Source organism: Rosa chinensis, chromosome 7 (genome assembly GCF_002994745.2).
Source record: "Rosa chinensis cultivar Old Blush chromosome 7, RchiOBHm-V2, whole genome shotgun sequence".
Taxonomy (NCBI): domain Eukaryota; kingdom Viridiplantae; phylum Streptophyta; class Magnoliopsida; order Rosales; family Rosaceae; genus Rosa; species Rosa chinensis.
Genome location: NC_037094.1, coordinates 825,509 through 845,467, shown reverse-complemented (window position 1 = coordinate 845,467; position 19,959 = coordinate 825,509). Strand labels below are relative to the sequence as shown.

Here is a 19,959-nt window from a genome sequence, read left to right as displayed (position 1 = left end):
AAACCAGTTTAAGTGTAAGATTACCTACAAAGAACTTGATCATTTGGCTATGCATCTGCACTTTTGCACCGTTTGATTAGTAATAGCTCAAATAGTGAAATTTTGATATTGAAATCAAGTAGTTGTTATGTATGATTATGTTGGGAAGGGATACATTGGATAAAAACTTGAAATTTCAACTAGGTCCAAAAGGGTGGACTGGGTCTCAAGCTGATCCAGAGGTAGATCTTTTTCCACCAAACTTCTCTCTTCCTCACGTCTCAAACTTGTCTATATAAACCCACGCAATTCCCAACATCCCCTTGGCATTTACATTCATACTTGGATATACAAACAAGACAGAGAAGAATAGGGTGTAGTTAGAACAAGAGGGCATATACTATGAAGATGGAGAAGAGGAACAGCAACAACAACAGGGATATGGAAGGGTTTGAGGAGATGGGTGTTCCAGTTCACAGCCAAGTGAGGAAGATCAAGCAAGAATCGGAGAAAGTCATCGACCGGTTGCCGGGAAAGCCGGAGATGAGACCTGTGCTCAGAGAGATCACCGTCACGACGACCAGGCAGCTCTCTCGATCTCCTTTGGGGATTTCTGGCAGGCCAATCTCCGTCGGTGACTCTTAGAAGAGAGAGAGAGAAACTGCCTTGGATTTATGGGAACTGAGAGAGAGGGTTTGGGGGATACGATGGTTTTAGAAATCTGTCTTATCTTTCTAGTTTTGAGAAGCAGAGGGTTTTGTTCTGTTTTATTTTTCTGTTCTAGATCTTCTGTTTTTTTCTCTTGAATACTTCCCTGTTCCCTAGCCTTTGTATATAATATATGGTTTAGTTAATGGTATGGTGGTTTTGGTCCTTTTGGAATCTGGTACTTCTGGTCTTGACTCTGGAATCAAAGATCGAAAATTTTGATTGGAACTTTTCATATTATCTTCTTGTCTGAAAAAAGAGGGATTGATTCTAATTCAGTGTAATCCAACGTGTTAGGTCATATGATCGATGACAAAGATAACAACTAGTGATCGATAATGAAAATTCTCTAGCTCCTATAAAAATTCTGACTTTCTAAGAATCAAAAACGAAAACTCATGTGTTGTGTCTCACTTACATGTTATGTTTCACTTTTATGTGTATGGATCAAATTGAGGAATGGTGATATTCCCTTTAGCGATGAAAAGTTGCAAGCTTTCTCCGTTTGGTGATGTCCTCGAACAAATTCATGTGCAACGTCCGGTTAGTACTTTCGGAAAATGCCAATCTTTGGACGTTCACGGTTATTGTTTGTTCTGTCTTTGAAAGAAAGATAAGTTGGCAAACGTGAAAAGTAAGTTTGCCGAAAACAAAAGGCCAATCTGTTAGATGAGTGTTTTGGAAGCCATAGTATATTCGAAGTAAGCAATCCATTTCGTACGATGTGTGTGGGATATGAGAGATTGAGAGAATGGAGATTGCGAGAGACACTGGTTTCATCTAATATTTTCCTCGATATGAAACCCAATCAGGAGCCTTTATTTCCCTCTATTAGTGACCCAAAAGCCATTAGAATGTTTTCCACTCACAGCAATGGAGAAATGATGATCTTTGTAGTTGGTCTCTAACCATTACCCAACAGCTGGCTATTAGTTCTGGTAAAAACAGAGAGTCCCTAGTCATAGCCAAAAGTCCGAAGCCCTAGTGACTCATTTCAATACTAAACTCCGGAACACTGACAAATTTTCTCTTCAATAAATTCTGAAAAGAAAAATGCTGCAAAGCTGCTAATGGTGCTATGGCCGCTGCCATCTACTCGTAGCATTGGGACACTTAAAACGCAACTTGGCCACCTGCAATTACAAATCAGTAAAAGTCACCATATACTTTGATGTTTGATCTTATTCTACTTTTTCTTTGTGGAAGAGAAAGCTGGTGTGGATGCTATAGTACCCTGCAAAGATGTCATCCGTAGAAATTAGAATAGGGGGAAAGGAAAAAAAGTAGTTCCTTGCTTTCCTTTATGGCCAGTCAATTGCAGAACAGCATTTGCAACCCCCAATCCACTGAACTAAAGTTCGCATGTGAGATTTTGATACATTTGGTTTTGGGATTGGATTGAATATGTAAACTTGTTAAATGTAAAATGGTACTGAATGAAACCTTCAACGGTAAGTCCATCATGTGCTTCGATTCATTTTCTTCCTTCGGACCGTACAAAAGTTAAAAGTAGCCTCTATTTCTTCATCTTCGGACCAAACCATATATTTAGGTTGAGAGATAAAGCCCGACCTAGAAGAAATGAAGATAACATTTCATGTGACATGCACGACATCCATCTCGATCTCTCTCGATTCCATTTTCTGAGCAAATGATAAGTGATCACATTGGCAATAATTTCTTTCACCGGCCAGATGCTAATGTTATCAGTAGTTACTAGTGGGTTAGGGTTGGTGACTGTGGCTTGAGAATTACGGCATCCATGTGGCTATGGATACTGTTAGCAGCTAGCTATTTTTATATATTACTTGTGCAAATTAAGGCAATACAGCCCCTCTGCGGCTTTCCCCAAAAATCAGGATACATATGATAAGTTGATAACAGATCAACGCAGTGATCGGACCACATTTCAAGCATCACAGTTTGTGCTGACATTAAATTCGTTTTCGGGAACAAACGAAATTGCTTTGTTTCTGGGACCAATTTCAGCAGCAAATAATTCTTGACTGGCTGTGTTCAAGTACCAGTCGTCATCCCGTGGATTCTCTCTGATCTGCACCACATGGATTGCACCCATTTCAATGCTCACCGCCCCTCTTATCACCTACGAGCCTACAATTTTTCCTCAGCTTTCATTTTCAACTACTACCTGAAATTCTCTTTCTTCTGTTCTTGGACTGATACACATATATTCACATGTATACGATATTTCTCAATTAATCTGAGGTATGGACTTACATATGTATTTGTCGTTAGCATTTAGACTTGTGATCGATGCATTTTTCTCGTAAAAATGTTGATAGAGGTCCAAAGTTCATCTCTCGCTCTTCCGATGATTAGAAGAGAGGTGGTAGCTGTAAATTTCTGGTACATTATCAGATATAATTTCATCCATGAGGTTATTCATAGTAATCATAATTTCATTGTCATAAATTTATTAAAGTTATCCGACGCCACAGACCTTCTTCATCCACAACAAGGGCTACTCTGTTACTGAAACAGAGCTCACTCTGCTACTAATGCAGGGCCTACTCTGGTTTACAGCGCTGACTCTGCTACTAAGGCACAGATACAATTTATTCAGACCCTTAAAATCTATATAATAAGTAACAACATAAATCCACAACCACCCATGGTAATGTTCAGCTACTAGATAGAGATGACAGACAAGTCATTGCCCCTCTAATAATGGTTATGGGGGCTGGTAACTTGGTAATGTTATTCTTCTATGGTTTCCAGAGCAGTGTAGTTTCAGCAATCATGGAGGTGACAACATAAGGATCCATGTTAGAAGCCGGCCTCCGGTCCTCAAAATAGCCCTTTCCTTCTTTCTCCGTGTCCCTCCCAACTCTTATCGAAGCTCCACGGTTCGCCACACCCTGTCAAAACAAAAGAAACAATTAATTAGCCCAAATCCAATCTGTGTTCTTCTTCACAATCTTGTGATGTGTTAGTTTGTTTACTACGCACCCATACGAATGTGTCAATGTCTGCTGTTTCATGTCGTCCCGTGAGGCGGCGCTCATTGCCTTCGCCATAAGCGGCAATGTGTTCCTTGTGCCTCAATCCAAGCTTCTCAATTGCCTTCTTGATCACCTCATAGCCTCCTTCCTTTCTCATGGACTTGGTGCTGAAATTGGTGTGTGCACCAGCACCGTTCCAGTCACCAGGAATTGGTTTCGGATCAAATGAAACCACCACTCCAGCTATCTCAGTGATCCTCTCCAAAATGTAACGCGCTGCCCATAATTGATCTCCAGCAGCGATGCCAACTGTTGGTCCAACTTGGAATTCCCACTACAAAACACAAGCAACATTGTTCATAGATAGATGGATACAAAAATAGTTGGTTGCATCCACATATGCAACGGAGTAAGGTTGTTTACCTGACCAGGCATAACTTCACCATTGATGCCACTGATGTCAATACCGGCATAAAGACAAGCTTTGTAGTGAGAATCTACAATGTCACGGCCAAAGGCCTTATCAGCGCCAACACCACAGTAGTACGGTCCCTGTTGAACAAAAAAAAAATCTCGATCAGTTACATTACAGGCTTAGTTAATTGATTACAGCTAGTGCATCAAAATAAGGAAAGAGTTGGCTCATAGTAAATTTTCCAAAAAAGAAAAATGTGATGTTTGATTTGTGACCTGTGCTCCAGGATATCCACCCAGAGGCCACCCAATTGGCCATTGTACATCTTTCTGCAATAGCGTGTACTCTTGCTCTAAGCCATACCTGTATAATTATAATTATGATCATAATCAAGCAGGCATTTCATATTTTACATAAGAATTGACTCCCAAAAAACTAAAAACAAAAATTGAGAATTTTAGAACTAAATTACCAGGGCTCTTCAGCAACAACATCAGGATGGCTGAAGATCTTTGCAGCCTTAGCCCTCTTGTTGGTTGGAATTGGCTCTCCAGTTGGTGTGTAAGTATCACATATCACCTATAGTAATCAAAGTTATTAATAAAAGGAAATAACAATAGGCCGGTTGTTAATGAAGGGTGTTGAAGAAAGCAAATGAAATTAGAATTGAGGCACTTACAAGGATGTTGTTGCCCCTCCTAAATGGGTCCCTGTAGATTGCTTGTGGGCTATATATAACACCAACAGAATAAAATTTTCATTAATAAACAAGTTTTAAAATGAAAATCAGGTGAAAAAGTTCCTAGAGAAACAGAGCATACTATAAGATGATTTCACTATCTTCTCCAGGAGCTTGGCCAGTGCTAGAACCATCAAAGTTCCATTTGGGTAGTTTTGAAGGATCATTCACTGGTGCAGGAAGAGTCTGTTTCATACAAAATGTAAACAAGCAGATTAACTATCAAAGAATTTAATCAGGAAAAAAAAAAAGACAAAACAGATAAGGAGAAGAGCAATTTTACCCTGGCTTTGCTTCTAACGTCCATACCAGATCCGCCGACCCTGTTATATGATTATACATAGTGCAAAACATATCAGAACCAACAACAAAAATAGAGCTTTCGAAATATTAAAACCATTTGGCAAGAAAAACCATGAATCCTGAAGCAGAAACACACAGATATTATCAAATAAAGCTGACCATATGTATTCCGCGATAATCTTGTGAGTGATATCTGAGAAGTTGAGGTTGATAAGATCAGTAAGCAGAGACATTTCTACACAAACCAAAACAAGTGAGAGGAAGAGTGATAGGATGAAGAGGAGCTTGAGGCTTTTAGGCTCTGGTTTTTGGGGTTTGATAGGTTATTATGAATATGATATATAAGCCCTCAACCTCATCGAAATTTATGCGAAGAGTCCAAGCCGTGGAAGTTGTACTGTTGTACTTTTCCCGAGTGCGGTCTTGCTGTTTCACAAAAAATCAAATTTTTTTTTTTTACAAACGTTTTTCCTTTTTGCGAAACGGTAAAACTTAAATCACAAGGTGATGGAAAACGACACGGTTTTGGTGATACCAGAATTATAATACTGACAACACTCTTATAACTAAAGCTGCATCTTCTTTAAACTATGAACTGCAGGTGTTGCTCGCTTCTCACTAGAATGTTGTGAAAACAACTCACCTGGTCACAGACTCCTAGACATCAGGTTTTTTTCTTTTTACGGTAAAAATATTAATCAGTACTACATAATTAACATACCCTTCAATGAGTCAATGTATTTTTAAAAACCTTACTGTTGTGAAAAAGTCTTGTATCATGTAGCCGAATTAATAAATTAGTTCAATCATGAATCATATGTTGTTACGTAGATAAAAAAATAATTTTATATTTAAATTCTTTTATATTCAGCAAATGACGGTATTAGAGCGATCTGTGGAACAAATTTTAAACATTCTTACTATATTCTTTTTCTTCAACGGCACATCTCGCACATCTTGCATTTATAGGTATCATATAGCCAACTTTCTTTTTCCTTGTGTTCAAACAAAAACCAAGTCTCAAATTCTTGCTCAATTAGACCATTATTCACTTGGAATATTGGGCTACACTGACCCCATCATGTTTTAGTTGTTCAAACTCAACCCTAGAGATAGACTAAGCCTATAGTAAATGGAGGTGCTTACCAATTCATATCCAATGGAGTTCTCTTCGATGCGGTTTCTAGTTTTGTGCCAAATGCTGAGCAAGTCTTCATGTATATCTCGATGTGTGGCAAATCGGTGTAAATTTTGGTATTTGAAAATGCTCACCGACAACGATGAGATAAATTTGTCAGTGCAACCCTCAAGTAATTTATATATAAAACCTTGGTTTGGTACTCCATGTCTGAATTGGTATCTATAGTTTATGACATATTTTTGATTGAATTTAAAATTTTCTAACTTTGTAAGCTTAGACTTTAGTTTTTTTTTTTTTTTTTTAAGAAAAGAAGTTTAGTTTTCCTTATTCTCTAGGACACTAAATCTCAATATGAAAGATTCACATGCTTTGACTAAAACACACCTCTACTAAATAGTAAATAGCCAAAGCTTGTATTATTTTTCGGGAAAAATTCACCAACGGTGTCTGGACACTTAAGGGACTTTCAGAATGATACCTGAACTTACAAAGTTATCAATGTGATACATGGACTCATTTTTCGTATCAATGTCGTACCTATGACCAATTTCCGTAACGGTTCCGTGACGGAAATTGGCCGTAGGTATCACATTGATACGAAAAAATGAGTCCAGATATCACATTGATAACTTTGTAAGTTCAGGTATCATTCTGAAAGTCCCTAAGTGTCCAGACACCGTTGGTGAATTTTTCCCAATTTTACACGTGAGTCACTTAATGAAGACAAAATGACCGATTTACCCTCAAATTCTTTCTTTCTTTTCTTTTCTTTTTTTCTTTATTCTTCTTTCTTTCTTTCTTCTTCTTCTTCTTTTCTGGTTTCTTCGTCCCCTGATTTGAATCATCAAGATTCAAATCATCTTGCTCGTCCGATTCCCACCGCCGTTGCGTCTCAATCCACCTTCATGCACCACAGATGTTTCTGGTTTCCCCAACTTCAAATCCTATAGCAAATTGAAATTGTGCATTGAGGCTTCACCGCACACTCCGAGTTAATCCCCGCCGCCATCGCCAATGACTTGACCACAACAACCTCCACCATCGCACAACAACGTCATCCTCCGCTGCTTCTCGATTGGGTTTGGGGATAAGGACTGCTTCTTCCTCCACCGCTAGCGAAATCGTGGAGGCTCAAGGCCACATTCTAAGGGCCACCGGCCGGAAGGACAACCACAGCAAGGTTTGCACCACCAAAGGCCCTAGGGATCGCAGTATCAGGCTCGTCGCCCACACCGCCATTCAATTCTACGACATGCAGGACCAGCTTGGATACGACCAGCCTAGCAAGGTCGTCGATTGGCCGCGCAGGACACGCTGAACGTGAGCCTCAATTTCTCAATGGTGGAGGCTCCGAGTCCTTTGTTTACTAATCGGCGAGGCACAATGGTGGGTAGCAGCGGAGTGGCGAAGCTGGTGAATAAGAACAGGTCGAATTTTTTGCAGGTGAGGATGGTGTTGAGGCCGAAGTTGTTAATCTTTGTCTGCCGAAAATTGCCTCTGATCGAAGTTGGGCTAGAGGCCGAAGTTGTCGGCTAAACCGATGAAGTTGCAGGTGAGGATGGTGTGGAGGTGGTGTTGCATGTCGGGAAGAAGGAGAGGATGGAGGGGTGTGATTGGAGCTGTGATTTGAGAGTGCAAGGCTGGCGGGGTCTGAGTTTCTGATCAACGGTGTATAAAAGGGGGTCGGAGGAGAGAACGAGAGTGGTGGTGGTCAAGTCATTGGCGGCGGGGATGAACTCGGAGTGAACGGTGAAGCCTCAATCCACAATTTCAATTTGCTATAGGATTTGAAGTTGGGGGAACCAGAAACATCTGTGGTGCATGAAGGTGGATTGAGACGCAACGGCGGTGTTTGATTGGCAATCGGCGGTGGGAATCGGACGAGCAAGATGATTTGAATCTTGATGATTCAAATCAGGGGAAGAAGAAACCAGAAAAGAAGAAGAAGAAGAAGAAGAAAGAAAGAAAGAAAGACGAATAAAGAAAAAAAGAAAAGAAAAGAAAGAAAGAATTTGAGGGTAAATCGGTCATTTTGTCTTCATTAAGTGACTCACGTGCAAAATTGGGAAAAATTCACCAAAGGTGTCTGGACACTTAGGGACTTTTAGAATGATACCTGAACTTACAAAGTTATCAATGCGATACCTGGACTCATTTTTTCGTATCAATGTGATACCTACGGCCAATTTCCGTCACGGAGCCGTTACGGAAATTGGTCATAGGTACGATGTTGATACGAAAAAATGAGTCCAGGTATCACATTGATAACTTTGTAAGTTCAGGTATCATTCTGAAAGTCCCCTAAGTGTCCAGACACCGTTGGTGAATTTTTCCCATTATTTTTCCAATATTTAGAGTAATAAAATTATCTTTGTCAAAGTTGGAGTTTTGATTTTGGTGACACTGTTGAATGTCCATTACACTTGATCTTAGCCAAAAGGCCGAGAAAGGTGTCTCTTGAATGTCCATTACAAGTGACACGACACTAAGCAACTGTTTTTCAAACTCCAAGTCGATCACATGAACAAAGTAATTCTTTGTAGCCCAATATACACATGGCATGAGAGAGAGAGAAGGCCCAAAAGAGAGTGGGGTCATGCTTGGCGCCCAAGGGCGGGTGGTGGGCCTGACGGCTTCATAGGCGTGGTGACCACGAAAATACTTGGAGAAGACCAGAAACAAATGGCAATAAAAGAAGAGTAAGAGAACGCGATTAATGTGACGAACTCCTCTCACCGCCTTCACCAGCACGCCACCCTCCGTCGCCCCCTCTTTCCTATATATATATATACACACTCTCTCCTTCCTCTCCCTCCTATCCGGGTCGGTTTCTTCTCCCGGGTTACAAGCCCAATTATCACTCTCAATAATATCAGGGAACACCCTCAAAACTCCATTTCCAATTCAATCTCTCATCAGCACAATCTTCATTTGCCCACTTTCCGATCAGGTACTTCACTCTTTCTTTTTTTTCTTTTTTATTATCTAAATTATTGAATCGGAGGTTTAGTTCATCACCTAGCCTAGGGTTTCCAGAAATTAGGAATTTTTTTTTTTAAAAAAATGAAATGGAATGGAATTAGGGAGGAAATAGGATTTAGATTAAGCTTAAATCGTCGATTGTGGGATTGATTTGTTGGATTTGTTGCTGCAGTTTCTATTTGTGTGTGTGTGTGGAGGTTTTTTTGGATCAATTTGAGTTGAGGAGCAAACTGTTGGGGGATAGGAGTGAGGGTTTGGTGGCTTCGCAGAATATGGCTTCTCAGGTCCGAAGTGAGCGTAGGGAGAATAATAATAGGTCCAGGAATCCTGCTCAGCCTCGCTGGGTGCCCAGAGGATCCAACCCTACCCCCGCCGCCGCTGCTGCCGTCAACCCGCCGAGCTTTGGTTCGAACCTACCCGATGGGAATGCAGGGATGCCCAACAACAGCTCTGAAGCCGGCGAGGGCCGGCAGCATAGAGGAGGACATGGTGGAAATGGAGGGCAGCAGAACCACATTTCTGCACCAGCAGAGAGTCGGCAGCATAGAGGAGGATATAGTGGAAATGGTGGGCAGCTCAATTATGTGTTGGCGGCACCGTCAGAGAGTCGGCAGCATAGAGGGGGACATAATGGAAATGGAGGCCAGTCCAACTACAGCTTCACAGCATCGGATGGTCGGCAGCAGAGAGGAGGACATAATGCAAGTGTGGGGCAGTTCAGTCACAGCTCTGCGACATCAGAGAGTCGGCTGCATAGAGGAGGACACAATGGGAATGGAGGGCAGTCCAATCACAGCTTTACATTATCGGAGAATCGGCAGCACAGAGGAGGACATAATGGTTCCAGGGGTAATGTGCTTCGGCCAATGAATCATAGAAGGGAGGGGGAAAGGAGTGAGAGTCAGGAGGGGATGGGCATGAAGGACTCTAGTTTGCCGCAGCTTGTGCAAGAAATTCAGGATAAACTGACTAAGGGCACTGTTGAGTGCATGATTTGTTATGATATGGTGAGGAGGTCTGCACCTGTATGGTCCTGCTCAAGCTGTTTCTCGATTTTCCATCTGAATTGCATCAAGAAATGGGCTCGAGCTCCCACTTCTATTGATATGTCTGCAGGGAAGAATCAGGGATTTAATTGGCGGTGTCCAGGATGTCAGTCTGTACAGCTCACATCGTCAAAGGAGATTCGCTACATGTGTTTTTGTGGTAAGCGGACAGACCCACCTTCGGATTTGTATTTGACACCACATTCATGTGGAGAACATTGTGGGAAGCCACTCGAGAAGGAGGTCCCAGGAAAGGGAATGAGTAAGGATGATCTTTGCCCGCATATGTGTGTCTTGCAGTGCCACCCAGGTCCATGCCCTCCTTGTAAAGCATTCGCACCGCCACGATTATGCCCTTGTGGAAAGAAAACAATAACTACAAGATGCTCAGATCGGACTTCTGTTCTGACTTGTGGCAATCTTTGTAGTAAGCTTCTTGATTGTGGGCGTCACCGCTGTGAGCGGAAGTGCCATGTGGGTCCTTGTGATCCTTGTCAGGTTCCATTCAATGCTTCTTGCTTCTGTCTGAAAAAGCTGGAGGTCGTTCTTTGTGGAGAGATGATAGTAAAGGGAGAGGTGAAAGCAGAAGATGGTGTTTTCTCTTGCAGTTCTAGTTGTGGAAAGAAGCTTAGCTGTGGCAATCATGTTTGCAGTGAAATTTGTCATCCAGGCCCTTGTGGAGAGTGCATTTTAATGCCACGGAATATCAAGACATGCCACTGTGGGAAAACAAGCTTGCAGGAGGAACGCCAGAGTTGTTTGGATCCGATTCCCACTTGTTCACAAATATGTGACAAGACTCTCCCTTGTGGGGTGCACCAGTGTCAACAGGTGTGCCATACTGGTGATTGCCCCCCTTGTTTGGTTAAAGTAACCCAAAAATGTCGCTGTGAATCAACTTCTCGGAATGTGGAGTGCTGTAAAACAACAATGGAGAATGAGAAATTTACTTGTGATAAGCCCTGTGGACGGAAGAAGAATTGTGGAAGGCACCGCTGCAGTGAAAGGTGCTGTCCTCTTTCTAATTCAAATAATCATCTTTCAGGGGATTGGGATCCTCACTTGTGCTCCATGCCCTGTGGGAAGAAATTAAGGTGCGGGCAGCATTCTTGTGAATCGCTGTGTCACAGTGGCCACTGTCCTCCCTGCCTTGATACAATCTTTACTGACTTGACATGTGCATGTGGGAGAACTTCAATCCCTCCTCCATTGCCCTGTGGTACACCTCCTCCATCATGTCAGCTCCCTTGTTCGGTGCCTCAGCCTTGTGGACATTCATCTTCTCACAGCTGCCACTTTGGAGACTGCCCACCTTGTTCAGTGCCTGTAGCAAAGGAGTGCATCGGTGGACATGTGGTCCTCAGGAACATTCCTTGTGGGTCGAGGGACATTAAATGTAACAAGCTCTGTGGGAAGATGAGGCAATGCGGTATGCATGCTTGCGGCAGAACATGTCACCCACCGCCTTGTGAGTGTTCCTCGTCAGCAGAAGCCGGCTCAAAATCTTCTTGTGGACAGAAATGTGGAGCTCCTAGGAGAGATTGCAGGCATACATGTACTGCACCTTGTCACCCTTATGCTTCCTGTCCAGATGCGAGATGTGATTTCCTTGTCACAATTACTTGTTCTTGTGGCCGGATAACAGCAAATGTTCCTTGCGATTCTGGTGGCAGCTCTGCTAGTTTTAATGCTGATACTGTGTTTGAAGCTTCCATTATCCAAAAGTTGCCAGTACCGCTTCAACCAGTTGAAGCCACCAACAAGAAGATCCCACTTGGACAGAGGAAGCTCATGTGTGATGATGAATGTGCTAAGTTGGAGCGGAAACGTGTTCTTGCAGATGCTTTTGATATAGTTCCTCCAAATTTGGATGCACTCCATTTTGGTGAGACTACTGTTATGTCTGAGTTGCTGTCGGACCTTTTCAGGCGTGATCCAAAATGGGTATTATCGGTGGAGGAGAGATGCAAACAATTGGTTCTTGGGAAGAGCAAAGGTGCTACAAGTGGCCTCCGGGTCCATGTTTTTTGTCCAATGCTGAAGGAAAAGAGAGATGTGGTTAGGGTGATTGCTGACAGGTGGAAGCTTGCAGTTCAAGCTGCTGGCTGGGAGCCCAAGCGTTTTATTGTGGTACATGCTACACCTAAATCCAAAGTCCCAGCCAGGGTGCTTGGGGTTAAGGGTACCACCACAGTGAACGCATCCCAGCCTCCAGCTTTTGATCATTTAGTAGACATGGATCCCAGGCTTGTAGTTTCTTTTCCAGATCTTCCTAGAGATGCAGATATAAGTGCATTGGTATTGAGGTTTGGTGGTGAATGTGAGCTAGTCTGGTTGAATGACAAGAACGCGTTGGCTGTATTCAATGATCCTGCTCGAGCTGCAACTGCAATGAGGAGGTTGGATAATGGTACACTCTATCATGGGGCTATTGCTGTTCTGTCTGCGGCTTCAGCTGGTTCTAATGCTTGGGGTGGAGGGGGAATAGCCAAGGAAGGAGCCTATACAGCACTGAAGGGTAATGCGTGGAAGAAGGCTGTTATTCGGGAGTCTTCTTGGAGAGAAGATTCATGGGGTGAGGAAGAGTGGTCTGGTGGTTCTGCAGATGTGCAGGCATCTGTGTGGAAAAAAGAAGCTCCAATTGCCGCCTCCTTAAACCGCTGGAGTGTACTAGATAGTGAAGTGGCTTTGGGATCATCTTCTGTATCCCCCACAGTAGAGGACTCTGGAAAACAGACTGCTGCTCGTTTAATTTCCATGGTGGAATCAAATGCAAGTGGTTCAACTTCATCAAATGCAAGCGGTTCGACTTCAGCGGGGCAGCTTGGAGGAACTATTACAGAAACATCTGAAGTGGTAGATGACTGGGAGAAGGCTTATGAATAAAAGATGACGGCGAATCGGTTTATTTGTAGGACTTTGGAAATTGGGGACTGATAGGAATGCCCTGCCCTTTTTTTTGTTTGGTATGTGGGTAAATTTTTATTTGAACCCCAAATAATTGTTGAGTTAGCTGCATTACATTTTAGCTTGGCTGCGGTCAAATTTTGTTGTGTTCTAGCGTTCGCTTTGATTTCATATCTACTCCCATTGAGAGTGGGACTCGTTACCTGTAGCTGCCTTCCATATGGTTGTGGAGGCTGCTTGTGTTGTTTCTGCTGTATGGGATAACATGCATCCTGTAAATTCATGATTGTATCGGAAGTGTAGCTTTCTATAAAAGCAGAGCTATAATTACATTTCATTCTTCACTCAAAAATAGACATATTTGCAGATTGATTTCCTTTTGTTATTACATTGACCAGTTTTGATGGTTTTACCTTGGTCAGTTTTTGTCTCCTTGATCGGTTTTGACCGATTAGACAAATACTCCAAAACACTGTAGAAATTTTCGCTAGACAGATTACAAGTCTAGGAAGGATAACATCGAGGTGGCAAATCATTCACGCAGAAGACAAGACATGTGAAGGGGTTCCTACCTCAACCGACTCCAAACGCAAAGTCATGTGAATGAGATTTGCTTTATCACAATTTGTGATTTGTGATTGATCCTTCGTCTTTTATATAAAAACAAACTCCAACTTGAAAATCATAGGCGTCGCTGTCAGTCCGGCATTCCCTCCCGACTAGCTATATAAATATACCTACTCCAAAGAAAAAGAAACAGAAAACCTCTGTGTATTTATTGGCATTGAAGACGACCATATATGTGAGATTTCTCTTAGTTTGTGTGATCCTCCACGTTGCGAACCCCGTGTGTAATGCATTGTGCAAGTCGCTTGACAACCCCAGCTGTCCTTTCTTTTTCTGATATATATATATATATATATATATATATATATATATATATCTATACTATTCACATTTCCCGCTACTCAGTTTATCATCGATTCCTTTCTTGTCAATTATCTGTCTACTCGTATCAGACAAACATGGATTGGGATTCTCAGCTCAGTCCTGCTACTTCCTCTAATCAGTTCAAGGTAAAATTTCCTGCTTCCTTTCAAGTTTCAGCCACAAAACTCTTGTTATAGTTCTTTTTTATTGCCCGGATATATGAACTTGTAGGAGCAGTGATCTATGGTAGCTCTCTCTCTCTCTCTGATTTTTACACTATTGCTTTGATATTTCTGTAGCTAGTGATCTTTGATGGCCCCTTAGAAGGAAAAGAAAAAAAAATAAAAAGTTTAGTTTGTATAGTTTGCTTACCATTTTGTTTTCAATTCAGAGCTAGATATCTGGCATATGGACACACCTAGGGTGGTGTCATTGGTTAGAAAAACCTGTTTTAGTTTATCAGCTGGCTGGGTTTCCCTATTCTTCTGTTTACCTATAGTTGATCATTTGTCAGTCTCGTTGTCTTCCTCTTAGAGCGAATAATTTTAACCAGTTGGCTCTCCCTAGTGAGCATTTATAATCAGCTTGAGCTTATCATCTTGTGTAATATGCAGGATACATGGAAGCATGCACTTCTTCTGTCATTTCAGAGCTTTGGAGTGATATATGGTCAAATGAGTACTGCTCCCTTATATGTCTTTGGGACAATTCATGCACAAGATATCAAATCGGAGGATACAGTTTATGAACTATTCTCCTTCATTTTCTGGACTATGACCATCATTACTTTACTGAAGTATGTCTGTATAGTATTAAGAGCTGATGATAATGGAGAAGGTAATAGTCTCATATCCTTGTAATTGCAAGCTTATATGTCATTTTTCTGCTCATGGACAATTTTCTTGCGTCCACAACTTGCAGGTGGTACTTTTGCTCTGTACTCACTCTTGTGTAGGCATGCCAAAGTGGGTCTGCTTCCAAATGACAGAAGTGCTGATGAGGTTATGCATTATGAGAGGGAAATTCCTTTCACGATGAAGGTGGAATCGAGGGCTAAAAGAACCATTGAAAAACATAAAAGTAGTCACTATGTCATGTTGGTCCTGGCTCTGTTAGGTTCCTGCATGACAATCGGCGTTGCGGTGCTTACCCCAGCTCTTTCGGGTTTGGCACTCCTCATCAACTTCTTTAAATTATTGACTGCATCAAGTTTCTGTCTAAGTATGATTGAATGATTTGTTTACCTTCCCTGGTCTCATTACCCAGTCTATTCAGCTTCATCAGGTGTTCAAAGATCACTGTCAGACATGGCCCACCGATGTAAGAGCTAGCTGTGAATTTGATTAGAGAAATGTATTTCTTTGATAATTTGATTTGTACTTTGAGCATTATTCAACAGCTTAAATTTATTTTGTGGTTACCAGTTTCATCTTCGGAAAGGAAACAAGAGTCAATAGCAAAAGCTTTCAAGGATTGTGAGTATTCTACCTCAACACAGATATTTCAATTGTATTGGTTCTGCCTTCTTTGCTTGTGCTGTTTCCTAGAATCCTATGAACTTGCCTGAGTAAGGGCGTAAGGGCCGCCATTCCCTTATTTCTTATACTATAATGGTTGCATATGCAAATTGGAGTGCTTTTACTCTCAGTAAGTTAATCGACTGAAAGCTGGCATTAAATTTGCAAAGTAGTGTGCTGATTCTGCCAGTTCTTGATATGTTTCTGGAATTTCTATGATTTAGATAGCTTAATTACTGATTTTCCTAATCCCTTGGAATCTTATCATTCCAGATGTACCAGTTCCCTTGGCATCTGCTATATTGGTGTGCCTCTTCATGCTGCAGCATTGTGGGACTAGTAAAATTGGGTTTATGTTTGCTCCGATTATCATTATTTGGCTGATATGTATTGGTGGCGTGGGTATATATAATATTTTCTACTGGGACAAACAAATTGTCCATGCAATCTCTCCTGTATACATGTACAGATTTGTTAGGAACATTAACGTTGACCGTTGGAGGGCATTAGGCAGCATAGTTCTATGTGTAGCAGGTCTGCTTATGCTATAATCACATGAGCTTAATTTTACTATATTTAAATTAACAATGCTTTAATTTTCTTTCAGACAAATTCATTTAATCATGAATATTCTCTTAACATTTTCAGGGTCAGAGGCAATGTTTGCAGATCTAGGTCATTTCAGAAAGAAATCCATCAAGGTTTTTAAAATATCTGATATTCTGTTGATCTAATATAACTGTGTACTTCCAAAGTTCAACTAACTTGTGGATGGTGCTCTGCTGCAGATTATATTTGTATGCTTGATCTATCCTGTTCTTGTTCTATGCTATGCCGGTCAGGCTGCATTTATCTCCAAAAACTTTCATGAGGATGATTACAATCATCTCAGTGAATCCTTTCCTAGTAAGTTGTATGCTTATATTTTGCTTCGCTGATTGCTTCATTTGCAAATTTATGTCTATCTAACACATGTGAACACATGGAAATTCCAGCACCAGTTCGCGACTGGTTCATAGCATTATCCCTACTTGCTTCAGCTGTAGGAAGTCAAGCTACCATAACAGCCAGTTTCTCCATCATAAATCAGTGCCTGGCACTTGGTTGTTTTCCCAGAGTAAAAGTTATTCATACATCAGATAAGATACATGGGCAGGTTTATATTCCTGATATCAACTGGATATTGATGGTTCTATGCCTTACTGTTACAATTGGTTTTCATGATATTGAGAAAATTGGCAATGCCACAGGTACTTATTTCTCAACACTCAATACTGTACTAGTATATAATAGTTTAGCAAACCACTGCCATATGTTTTTTCTCTACTCTGTACTCTTTACCAGAAAATGATTCGAATGTTGCAACGTTTACATAATTGTGCCATGGTTATCTAATGGATATTAGTTCAATATTTATCTTCTATAGGTTTGGCCATAATTTCTCCAATGGTTGTCACAACTTGTCTCATGTCACTGGTAATTGCCTTATACTGGGAGAAGAGTTTGTATCAATCTATCTGTTTTCTACTGTTCTTCGGCTTCATTGAGGCGATGTATGTGTCAGCTTGTATGTTGAATGTCCATAAGGGAGCTTGGTATTTGGTTTTCCTATTGGCATTGTCTTTGACTATCATGATTTCATGGCATTATGGAACCAAAAAGAAGCTCGAATTCGATTTAACAAACAAGGTGTCTGCAGAATGGCTCACAGCTATTAGTCCAGCACTAGGAGTTACCAGGGTACCTGGCATTGGTTTCATTTATACTGATATAGTCTCAGGAATTCCGGCTTTCTTCTCACACTTCATTACGAATCTTCCTGCATTTCATCAAGTTTTGATCTTTGTGTCCTTCAAGTCTCTGCCAGTTCCATATGTCCCTGCAACTCGGAGGTACCTTGTGGGAAGGATCGGGCCAAAAGATCTTAAAATATATCGTTGTGTGGTGAGATATGGATATTGTGAGCATATTAGGGACACCGATGATTTTGAGGAAGAGATTATTGGTTCCATTGGAGAATTCATTTCCGTGGAAGAAAATGACTTTGATTCCCTGAATTCATCACAAGATAGAATGATCATAGTTGGCAAGCCACCATCAAATGGAAGTGCTTTGATTCCTTTAAATGAGATCACCTCATATGAGGACTCCGTGAGCTTGGTGCACAATGAAACCCGGTTAAGTACATTGGCCGATGCATGTGAGAGTGGTATGGTTTCGGTGCAGAGAAAAAAGGTTCGGTTCATGTTGCCTCCTAATAGTCCTAAGATGCGAGTATCTGTTAGGGAGGAGCTCCAAGAACTGATTGATGCTAGGGAGAGTGGTACTGCATATTTCTTGGGTCAGGTGCATTTGGCAGTTCGTGAAGGCTCAAACATATTCAAGCGGTTACTGATCATGACCTATGTTTTGAGTGAGAAGAATTGCAGAGAGCCTCCAGTGGCACTCAACATTCCTCATGCTGCTCTTGTTGAGGTTGGTATGGTCTGTAGCATATAATTGAACTGTTTTACAGGGAAACAGAAGCAAGATAAAAAAATATAGGGTACGTAGTAGAGAAATGTATATATAAGAAGTTACAAGAAAGATAGAGTGAAGTAAAATCTGTTCTAGCATGACAATAACAAGAAAGAACTCGAAGATTTATATTAGTCATGTTTGTTGGTGGCATGTATTATCGCTTGCACTAGTTTAAATCAGTTTGATAAGTAGAGGAGACCAAGCTCAAGTAGATGAATTACTAGTTCATCATGAAGAGAGTGCTACTGTTGCCTGTTGGTGTCAAGTAAGGGGTTGTACCGTTGTGCTTTACTGATGAAGCTCCTAATAACCTTTGAAGTTTTCAATCAACAAGACGTTTAACACTGAAACAGCTTGATGACATTAAATCGATATAACATTTGAGAGACCGTAAAAGTTTGCAAACGGCAATTGTATTTGAAAGACTTTGACATCCATTATATAAGTATAAAACCTCGAAAATTTTACCGTGCACGTGATGTATTGATTCTCCAGTTATATGAAATCATTTTCACTGTTATCATCATAAGGCTCTAACTAGAAAAAATAAATACAAAATTTATTTATGTATGCTTGAGGTAAAATTTTTTTAAAAAAAACCTCTCCAAGACCATGATTTCTACCCAAAATTGTGAATTATAACACACAATTTTTGGCCAAAATCGCATGTTTTTATTTTTTCACCAAAATTTTTCTAATCTCAAATAATAATTTTTAAACACTTTCCTAATTGACGAAAGTTAAAAATTATAATGTTGAAATTCAACCCCATAGTGAAACCTTTAGCCCACCCCACAGTGAGAATTCAACCCATGACCTTTATAATGTTGAAATTATATCTTATCAACAGGTCACAGCTCACCGACTATAAATCTTTTTACGAGGTTTTGAAGTCAGATAAAATAAATTATTAAAGGTGTGTCCTGTAATGTTTTATGAAACTATTTTTGTAATACTAGATTGTAGAATGAAAACAGGGAATTAAACTACAAGTTTTTAAGATGTAAATACATGTTCGGCACAAGTATTTCAAAATTTGAAATATTAAAAACATATATATCATTTCAAAAAAAAAAAAAAAAATGTAGCACTCAGTTTATACAATCTGAAGCTCTATTTTTTTATTTTCTTCAATGAGAAAAAATCATTTTTGTTCAAGTAAATCCAGAATATGTGACTGACCCAAACTCGAGGTTACTTGCTCTAGTTGAAATAGAGTTTATATTAGAGATATTCTCGGAGAATCTTAGGAGATATTCAATTAATGTACGATTATGTTTCCATGTACAACTCTATCTCTATGCTTGTAATCCTCTATATAAAGAGGCCCCCATTATCAATGAAAGTACAACTCAATTCTCTCCCAATTCAGTTTTCCTTAAAAACGTTATTAGCACAAAGCCCTAACCCTGAAATCCCAAAACTAAAAACCAAAAACCCGAAAAAATCTCAACCTTTCCACCAACACTCCTAGCCCGTGCTAGTCTTGCTACCATTGTTGCATGAGCACCAACAGCCTCCTGCGACTGTCCTCCTACACAGCGACTGCCCAGCGCCTTCACTGCACCCATCAATTAGCCGATTAGCCTCTGCTAGCAAAATGAAAAAAAAACCCAGAAAACAGGAGGAAGAAGAAAACGCGTAGAAGAAGAAAGGAAAGAGAAGAAAAGGAAGGAGAAAGAGAGAGTGGGCCCAGAAGAAGAAGAAAAGAATGAAGAAAAAAAAAAGAGGGGAACAGCCCCACTGTAAGAAGAAAAGAAAAGGAAGAAGAAGAAAAGGGGAACGGCCAAGAAGAAAAGAAAGGAAGAA

The 19,959-nt window shown here is 40.7% G+C and overlaps 3 protein-coding genes across 5 annotated transcripts; 2 read left to right on the top strand and 1 right to left on the bottom strand.

The window, feature by feature from the left end:
• Positions 1 to 3,086: 3,086 nt before the first annotated feature.
• On the bottom strand, positions 3,087 to 5,451 carry LOC112180616 (glutamine synthetase cytosolic isozyme 2). Its single transcript, XM_024319171.2, has 9 exons — positions 5,267 to 5,451; positions 5,088 to 5,127; positions 4,887 to 4,990; positions 4,745 to 4,793; positions 4,538 to 4,644; positions 4,341 to 4,428; positions 4,074 to 4,202; positions 3,658 to 3,984; positions 3,087 to 3,566 (listed from the first exon to the last, which is right to left on the bottom strand). The coding sequence occupies exons 1-9, from the start codon at positions 5,338 to 5,340 to the stop codon at positions 3,414 to 3,416; spliced, it is 1,071 nt and encodes a 356-aa protein (XP_024174939.1). The 5' UTR covers positions 5,341 to 5,451; the 3' UTR covers positions 3,087 to 3,413.
• Positions 5,452 to 8,916: 3,465 nt separating this feature from the next.
• Positions 8,917 to 13,535, top strand: LOC112178798 (NF-X1-type zinc finger protein NFXL1). 2 transcript variants are annotated; one of them, XR_005803474.1, is made up of 2 exons: positions 8,917 to 9,198; positions 9,403 to 9,543. XR_005803474.1 is itself a non-coding variant. In XM_040511114.1 (2 exons), exon 2 carries the CDS (start codon positions 9,503 to 9,505, stop codon positions 13,160 to 13,162), a length of 3,660 nt encoding a protein of 1,219 aa, XP_040367048.1. In that variant the 5' UTR covers positions 8,978 to 9,198; positions 9,389 to 9,502; the 3' UTR covers positions 13,163 to 13,535. The 2 variants fall into 2 exon arrangements, 1 of the variants encoding a protein (XP_040367048.1); XM_040511114.1 differs by having other exon boundaries at positions 8,978 to 9,198; positions 9,389 to 13,535.
• Positions 13,536 to 13,994: 459 nt separating this feature from the next.
• LOC112178799 (potassium transporter 25) lies at positions 13,995 to 18,338 on the top strand. 2 transcript variants are annotated; one of them, XM_024317018.2, is made up of 11 exons: positions 13,995 to 14,046; positions 14,203 to 14,259; positions 14,728 to 14,950; positions 15,035 to 15,277; positions 15,380 to 15,433; positions 15,538 to 15,588; positions 15,904 to 16,164; positions 16,279 to 16,331; positions 16,419 to 16,536; positions 16,626 to 16,880; positions 17,057 to 18,338. In XM_024317018.2, the coding sequence occupies exons 1-11, from the start codon at positions 14,038 to 14,040 to the stop codon at positions 18,127 to 18,129; spliced, it is 2,397 nt and encodes a 798-aa protein (XP_024172786.1). In that variant the 5' UTR covers positions 13,995 to 14,037; the 3' UTR covers positions 18,130 to 18,338. The 2 variants fall into 2 exon arrangements, with proteins under 2 accessions (XP_024172786.1, XP_024172787.1); XM_024317019.2 differs by having other exon boundaries at positions 13,998 to 14,092; positions 14,131 to 14,259.
• The last annotated feature ends 1,621 nt before the right edge of the window (positions 18,339 to 19,959 follow it).